General features: G+C 49.7%; 1 protein-coding gene across 1 annotated transcript; it reads left to right on the forward strand.

The window, feature by feature from the left end:
- Window positions 1–371: 371 nt before the first annotated feature.
- On the forward strand, window positions 372–3139 carry FBXO39 (F-box protein 39). The gene is made up of 3 exons (XM_059668229.1): window positions 372–1397; window positions 2563–2739; window positions 3011–3139. The coding sequence occupies exons 1-3, from the start codon at window positions 372–374 to the stop codon at window positions 3137–3139; spliced, it is 1332 nt and encodes a 443-aa protein (XP_059524212.1).
- Window positions 3140–8700: the final 5561 nt, after the last annotated feature.

Genomic DNA, 8700 nt, shown 5'->3' on the forward strand with positions numbered 1-8700 from the left:
CTCCTTACCCAGCCAGTTAGTCACCCTCTGTTTGCGCTACCCTGCTCTGTGAATACATCTGAACCTCCTCACTTCTCCATGCTGCTGTATTGCGTGCTGGCCTGTGTCCCTGATAGACCCCTAATGGGCCGTGGCTCCTGTGGTGTGGACTGTATGGTGACTTCATCTTTGTACCACCTGCACCAGCACAGTGCCTACTCCACAGGGGGCCATGGTGCAAGTTCATTCAATTGGGTTTAATTTCTGTTTGGCAGGTAACAGGTAATGGCTTGTCCCTTTTACTCCCCACAGAAAACGAGTGATTGCTTTCCTTTGCTCATTTTTGGAAGCCCTGCCTACCACACAGCTGCACTGGACATCCCGGTTCCTTGATGGACGAAGAAAGCCAAGAGATCCAGCCCGAAGACCAGAGCTGCTGGGCCACCCTGCCCGATGTGTGCCTGCGTCGTGTTTTCTGGTGGCTGGGAGACAGGGACAGGTCCAGGGCGGCCCTTGTCTGCAAGAAATGGAACCAGATGATGTATTCGGCCGACCTCTGGCGATACAGGACCATCACGTTCAGTGGGAGACCTTCCAGGGTACACGCCTCCGAGTTTGAGTCAGCTCTTTGGTATGTTAAGAAATTTGGTCGTTATCTGGAGCACCTGGAGATCAAATTCCTGAATCCTTACAACGCTGTCTTGACCAAGAAGTTCCAGGTCACCATGCGAGGCCTTCTTTCGAGCCTGGGCAAGTGTAACAACCGCCTGAGGTCTCTTTCCATCCAGCACCTGGAGCTGGACCGCCTGGTCTGGAGACACAGCATCAGGAGTTCGTTCGTCAAGAGCCTGAGCTTCTTCTTAAAGAAAATGGGCAAACACCTGGATTACCTCAACCTGAAAGGGGCCAGGCTGACTGTGGAGCAAGGCTGCCACGTCCTCAACTCCCTGAGCTACTTGCGGAATGAGAGTATGGCGACAGAGCTCAACATCGAGGACATCTTCAGCCATCACCTCGCTGTCTACAGCAGCCCCCAGTTCCACAAGACCATGGCCACGTTCCGAAACCTGGCGTCCCTGACCCTGAACTACAACTGCATCTCCGACGAGCTGCTCGAGAACTTGTGTGAGAACAATGCCAGCACCCTCTGGACCATAAACATCAAATGCCACATCCATGACCCCCACGGCCAGGTCATCTGGGGCATGTCCTGGGCCAAGCTGGCCAGGCAGGCTGTCAACCTGAAGGTGAACTTCTTCTTTGAGCGGGTCATGAAGTACGAGCGCTTGGCCCGGATCCTCTTGCAGGAGATCCCCATCAGGAGCATCAGTCTGAGAAGCTGCTATTTCAGTGACCCGGACTGGTCCATGCGGCCCACTCTCCTGGATCTGCTGCCCACCTTCCGGCACACTCTGCAGGTAGGTATCACCCGAGGGTGGGGAGGCTTCGAGGGGTGACTGCACCCAGGTTACTGGCCTCCCCAGAGGAAAGGCTACTGCTGCCTGCTCTTGGCTGGGCTCGCACACACACCCTCACTCTTAAATTGAGGTTCTGGGAAATGCGACAAAGCTAAGCCTCCTGGCCCCATAAAATCACAGCAGACAACAGAAGGGGCTGCTCACTTCCTGCACATGGAACACAGGGACATTCTGGTTGAATGTCAGCCAAGGAAAACCCCTGTGTCCCCGGCTCAGAGATGTGAGGCCTGATCAGAAAGGTGCATCCAGGTGGCTCAGTTGGTGGGGGCTTCATTCCATACACCAAAAGGTTGGGAGTTCGATTCCCTGTCAGGGCACATCACAGGTTGCAAGTTCAGTCCCCAGTCAGGGCACATATGGCAGGCAGCCAACCAATGTTTCTCTCTTGAAAAAAAAAAAGATATCAATTAAAAAAACACACATATCCTTGGGTGAGGGTTAAAACAAATGTTTATAAGAAGGTGCATCTACAGGTGAGTAGCAGGTCTGCAGCCCCTTCCTCTCTTCCCGCAGGGTCCGAGGAGGCAGGAAACAGTGTGACTTCAAACCAAACAGAAAGCCAGATTTGACCTAAGTCACTGAAGGGCTCAGAGGGCTGGGCGGTTCTGTAATCTGGCAGCTCCCCATCTATAAAATCAGGATCATGTTGTCCCTCCTAAGGCCCTCACTCACAGTAGGTTATGATGATTGACATTGTTATAAATACCACTACTGACAGTGAGGGACTACCGAGTGCTCATAGCTCATCTGAGACTCACATCGCCCTCAAGTGGGCAGGCAGCCAGCATTATCCTCCTTCGTGCCACAAAAGAACTTGAGGTTTGGTGGCCTGTCCACAGTCACCTGGCCCGTCCGCCAGGACCTTGGTCTCTGGACTCCAAATACATGGCCTCCAAACTCCAAGTTTTTCAAATTTGGAAGGGGCCGCCTTCATCTCCAGATCTCTTCCTCCGCGATGTCACCTTCATGTCCAGGGCATCTTATCGAAAGCCCTCGAACCAGCACGGCTATCAGGCCAGAGGTCAGGTCATGGGAATGTTAGGAATGACCCAGCCCGTCCCGGCACCTCTGCCCATGTACGTCTTCCCCTCCGGTGCTTTTCCAGAAATTAACTTTTGAGTTCAACAACAACCACGAGTCACTCGACAAGGAGCTGCACCTCCTCATCCTATCCTGCAGAAAGTTGTTTTACTTCAAAATCTGGGCTTTCCTTGATGTGAAGTTCGTGGAGCGGATCCTGAAGAGTCAGGAAGAAGGGCAGTGTGCCCTGCGCACACTCAAGGTAAGAGCCCCCCGGGGTGGAACGGGCATCCAGGCCCCACGGGGCAGGCGTCCAGCTGCTTCTGCTCCCGGGAGAAACGTCAGAGACGAGGCAGGAGTGGGGGCAGTCCTACCACCTGAGTGAATTTCCACTAACCATTTCACCCAAGGGACCCTGGTTTGGGTTCTTCTGATTCTTCCAACAATGATGCGAGTACCTCATTCAGGCTGTTTTCAGTGCCTGCGTGATGCAGTCACGGTGTGTGCACGGCTGTGTTTCTCTGTTGGCACAGGTGAGAATTTATACAAACAGATATGAGACAAATGAAGAGGACAGGACGCTGCGGGAAATTTACCGGAAGTACAGAAAGCTGATCGATTCAGAGCTTAACTATTTTGTCATCGCCTACCCCATGATGTAATAGCGCTCTCCAGAGGAAGACAGCTGGGAGCACTTGGAAGTTGAAAACCCGGTTCTCACAGAAGGACACTTGGGGCGTCTCCTCCCCCTCCTCCCCCCCTACCCCTTTTTCTTCTCTTTCTCCTTTTTGCCAGTTCCACACCCACATGAACACCCCAGTAAAGATGGGGACCCCTGGTAATATGAAGGCCCCAGGTGACTTTAAAGTGCTATATTTACCAACCATCCCGGGGTGATTTCTTATTTTGTCATTTGATTTTGATTTTTGACACCCTCGCTCAGCCAAGGAGCTAAAAGCTCGAAGCAGCTTCTTACCCTGACTGCTGCTAACCTGTGCGCCCGAAAAAGTGTAACGAGCAGGGAGCGGATAGAAGCGTGTTTTCTGCTCACTGACAGAATCAGTTCAGAAATGCTTTCTGTCCTGCTGGCCCTCGTGTCAGAGCCTCCTGACACTGACCTTGGTCAGGTCTGATCGCCGATGAATGGAAATCCATCAGCATGCCCTCCAGTGAAGCAGGGGACTCCCCACTCTTAGAAGGGGCCCGCTGAGAGCGGGAACTCCCTCCTACAGAAGGAATCCAGCCCCCAGTTTATCAATGTTGGAGATCAGTAGTGCCAGCACCTCCTTTTCTTGTCTTTCTTAAAATATTTTTTATTGATTTCAGAGAGGAAGGGAAAGGGAGAAAGATAGAAACATCAGTGATGAGAATCATTGATTGGCTGCCTCCTGCACGACCTACACTAGGGATCGAGGCCACAACCCAGGCATGTGCCCTGACTTAGAATCGAATAGTGACCTCCGGGTTCATAGGTTGACGCTCAGCCACTGACCCACGCCGGCCAGGCTGGCACCTCCTTTTCTTGTGTCACCTCCGTTCTCCCATCCAGATAGCATGGTGCCCAGTCCTCAGGTGTGGGGCAGACCTGGAGGTGGCCATTACTCTCGTATTTACAAAGAACTTGTAATGTCCTGGGGAAATGTTCCCAAACTGATGTTAAGTGAAAAAAGGCAAAACCCAAAACTGTATATTTAGTGTGATATCAATCATATAAAACACATAAGGGTTTGAGGCTTTTTGGAAAGCATAGAAGAAATACAACAAAAAACGTTAACAGTTATTATCTGGGTGGTAGAATTATGGGTGGTTTTAACTTTCTTCTTTGTGCTTCCCCTTAGTTCTCAAGTTTTCTACAATAACCGTATGTTATTTTTTAGAATCAGGAGACAATCTAGTGTGTTTTAAATAGGGAGTCATAAATTCCTAAGCCCATACCATTGGGATGTATAGCTTCTGGTCTTTTGCGATTTGTGTGCAGAGTGTTGCATATAGGGTTTTTTTCAATAGATATAAATTAATAAAATCTCAGAATACTTTTGATGAGTGTCTCATTTCAGATTTTGTCTCCTCTTTTGTATGCTGTGCCCATATTTATGCTCAGCGTCTTAGGCCTTTGTTCAAGTTTATGTAGACCCAGTGTGGGTAAATTTCAGCTTTCACAACACGTCACATTCACTGTCTCATCTGATGTCCCTGCCGTGCTTCTGGGTGGATACGGTTCCTGGTCCACTGGACGGTAGCGAGGGAAACAGGTCCCACTGAGGGAGCTCCCAGGTCTGATGGGAGAAGAGGCTCGAAAGCATCATAGCTGAAACCAGGGGGCCCTTTGGGAGCCACCTGGTTCCATGGGGCCCAGAGAGGAGGTAGCTTGATGTGAGAGGGAGTTCCAGCTGGAATCCAGACCCTCTGGGAGAGCGATTGATTGATTGATTGATTGATTCATAGTGTGGACCAGTTCTGGCTCATTTCCTTTCATCTGCAAGCACAGAATCTAAGGGTAGAGGATCTTTTATGGGAAACATGTTCATTAAAATGTTATTTATGTTAACACGTTTGCAGAAGAATCTCGATTTGTTTCACAGTTTTGCAAATCTCTCTCACGCCTGACTTAATGGTAGACAGCTGGGTTCTCGCGGCTGCTTCTGCCGTCTGCTGCAATGTCACACAGACCACGCAGCCTCCGGAAAGCTCCAGAGAGAATGCGAGGGGGAAAGGCACAGCATGTCTTGGTGTTAAAATAGTTTTGACCCACTGGATTTCTTGAAAAAGGTCTCAGGGAACCTCGGCAATTGCCCTGACTACACAGGCATTCCAGTTCCCAGAGGAATTGAAACCACATTGAGACCCACTGAGTGCTCGTGGGACAACACAGGGCACGTGAGCTCCCAAACCTACAGATTTTTAAATGTGTCCATTGTTTAAATGACCACATTCAGAGGTCCAGTGGCAGACGGAGACAGCCCAGACTTGTGACCTGTGACAGCTTTTTATCCTTGCCTGTCCTTCCCCAGCACAGAGCAGGAGGGTGGGGCCGGTCTCCCCATGCCCGCTGAGGGTCCGCAAAGAGCACCCAGTTCTCGGGAGAACTGCAGCACGTCCACAACTGGAAATGCAGTCTGCCTCCCTGGTGCCTCCTCTCCGCTGTTGATAAAACTGATGAAGCCCTGGCGACTGAATTTCCAAGTGTAAAAGGAAAGCAGGGCTGTGATCAAACTAAGGTATAAACCATTACCTACAGGTGAGTATTTACCCCCTTATACACATTACCCAGTCAGCTATTCCACAGAGGGGCCACGGAAATTCTTCTTCTTTTATCCTAAGCTGAGGATATGTTTATTGATTTGAGGAAGGAGGAGGAAGAGGAGGAGGAGGAGGAGGAGGAGGAGGAGAGGGGAGAGAGAGAGGGAAAGAAGGAGAGAGAGAGAGAGAGAGAGAGAGAGAGAGAGAGAGAAACATCATAGCTTGCCTCCTGTACATGCCCCAACGGGGAATCTAACCCACAACCTAGGTATGTGCTCTGACTGGGAATCGAACCCCCAAACTTTTGTTGTATGAGGATAACACTCAAACCAACTGAGCCACCCAGCCAGGGTCTACAGAAATTCTTATTTGCAATTTGGAGCCACAGAATTTCATTACTTCATTGGCTAAATCACAGATGGTGAGACATTTGCACGGTTTCCCTGGGTGGTGCTTAGAAAATTAATCCCTATTCCTCTACATTTACAAAATTGCAGATTAAAAAAATCTAGACACATACACACCCACATAGAACATCTAAATGCTCAAGTGGAAGGTAAGTCCCTTCAGCATCCATTTTTCCTGTATTTCTGCATCCCTGAGCCTAGAACTGAGCCAGGTACAGAGGAGGCACTCAGTAGATTAAATGTTGTCAAATAAGATCTTGTTGAGGTGTGATTCCACCTTGTTTACAGGGAACAATTATTTCAAAGTAATATGTTTTATTTGTTTTGAGCCATCTTACTGTCATAGACAAATATGTTTTCTCTTTAAGCAGCCAGTAAGAGCACATCTATGATACTAATAAAGCTGAGTTAATTTAGTCAACTCTATCTCGTTCTTTCAGATCACAGCTGGTAATATAAGGCCTTTTCAGCAGGAAGAACCCTTACAAATCACCTCACCGCCCTTCTCACCACCTCCCCAGGGTCCCTTCTTCACAGATAAAGGCCCAGGAAGGGGAGCGACTCCTGTACCACTCCTGGACTAGTTACTAGCAAAACTGGGGCCAAAAGCATGGCTAACCCAAAGCCTTCGTGCTGCCAGCCAAAGCCATTCCTAGAGATTTTATCCAATCCCCTTCTCTCCAATCTGTCCGCAGAGGAAGCCGAAGTCACAGCCTAACCTTGTCAATCACCTATGCAATACATGACTTACTCTTGACTGAAGAATAAGACAACCTTGGAGAAATGCCAGGAGCAAGTGGGCTGGAGAGGTTGCTGGCCCCTGGATGGCACTGCCCCCACAGCCTCTGATTGGCTAAAGGGAAAGCCTGGGGCCACGCCTCTCACCCACCAGGGTATTTCCATGAATGGGCTCTGGGACCAGCTCTCCCCAGGCTTCCTGAAAACCCCCCTATGTCGCCCCTGCCCACCTACATGCCTTTCTACAGAAACTGGTTTGAACATGACCCATGACTGTGGTCTACAAGGTCTTACGTGACTTGACCCCTGCCCCCCCTCACCGAGCTCAATTTGTACCACCTTCCCCTTTCTCCGGCCACCGGGCCTTTTCTCTGTTCATGAAAACGGGCAAGTGAGGGTGTTTTTTCCAGATATTCACATGCTCGCGGCCTTCTTGTCCACCTTTATCTCAGCTGTCAGCTCATCAGAAAGGCCTCCCAGCACCCGCTCTAAAGCGCCGCCTGTCCTGTCACTCGTCTCAGGCCACCCTATTCTATCAGGGCCCTGTCGCTATCTGAAATGACTTTGTTGTTCTGTGTACCGCCTGCCTCTGCACTGAGCTCCAAGGGGACATGGAGCTCTGTCTAATTCACCTCTAATCTCCGCGCCTGGCACTAAATTGGAGCCCAGCAAGTGTTTGTCATATGAATGAACAAGGGAATCACACACACACACACACACACACACACGCACACGCACACGCACACGCACACGCGCGTGCGCCCTCACTGCCACAGGCCTGATGTGTAATAATGCGAGAATACCTTTGCTGACTGGCTGGAGAAGCAAATGGGTTCTCTGTGCAGGGAGCATTGCTGGAGGCGCTGGGGTCTATACTAATTTCCCTACAGAGAACACAAGTCAGCTACAGAACAAGCAAAGCCTGCCCGCTTCAAGAGAGTAGCTGTGATTCTTCCCAATTCTTACATTTTTAAAAAGGCCAAAACCCATGGATGAATTTTCAGGTAAAAAATACTTTGAGGCAACAGATCCTGGTTTCAGGATCTGAGATCCAATTAAGCATCAGCACCTCATTAGCCATGTGACCTCTGGTAAGTTGGTCTGAATCGTAGGCGTGTGACCCCTCCCGTCCTCAATTTCCTCACCTGTAAAATGGGGATATTAACAGTTTGCATAAATAACTCATTATCAGCACTCCACATGTTAACGGTTGTCATAATTGTTGGGATTGCCAATGGTACACTAGTACATGCCTTACAAGGCTATAGAACAAGTCCTCCTTAGTTTTGATTTGAAATTGTAACATCCTTTATAGAAGCGGTTCTCAACCTGTGGGTCGCGACCCCTTTGGCAGTCGAACAACCCTTTCACAGGGGTCGCCTAAGACCATCCTGCATATCAGATATTTACATTACGATTCATAACAGTAGCAACATGACAGTTATGAAGTAGCAACAAAAATAATGTTATGGTTGGGTCACAACATGAGGAACTGTATTTAAAGGGCCAGAAGGTTGAGAACCACTGCTTTACAGGGACCCACACCCAATTCCCCTGGAAACGTATTTGGCTCTTTGAGACCCCTTGCCTTTGTGTATGCCATGCCACTCCCTGGAATGTCCCCCTTGCTACCCAGCAAAGGTCTGTTCCTCCATCAAGATCCCTCTCAAGGGTAACCCCCACTCCCACTCCTCTCTCAGTTAGCCAGTCAAGTGACATGGCCTATGAGTTACAACTCTCTTGAGTGGCAGCCATAGAACCCCCCCTGGGAGTCAGTGAGCAGAACGGGAATTCTACATGAGGATGCTGAGTTCCCGCAGAACCCAGGGGCCTCAGAA

The sequence above is a fragment of the Myotis daubentonii genome, chromosome 16 (genome assembly GCF_963259705.1).
Source record: "Myotis daubentonii chromosome 16, mMyoDau2.1, whole genome shotgun sequence".
NCBI classification, from domain to species: Eukaryota; Metazoa; Chordata; class Mammalia; order Chiroptera; family Vespertilionidae; genus Myotis; species Myotis daubentonii.

Excerpts from the sequence above, each read along its gene's own strand:
- FBXO39 (XM_059668229.1), top strand. The coding sequence starts at position 372 with ATGGACGAAGAAAGCCAAGAGATCCAGCCCGAAGACCAGAGCTGCTGG. Across the intron at positions 1,398-2,562 it reads CCTTCCGGCACACTCTGCAG|AAATTAACTTTTGAGTTCAA; the intron begins GTAGGTATCACC and ends GTGCTTTTCCAG. Across the intron at positions 2,740-3,010 it reads GTGCCCTGCGCACACTCAAG|GTGAGAATTTATACAAACAG; the intron begins GTAAGAGCCCCC and ends CTGTTGGCACAG.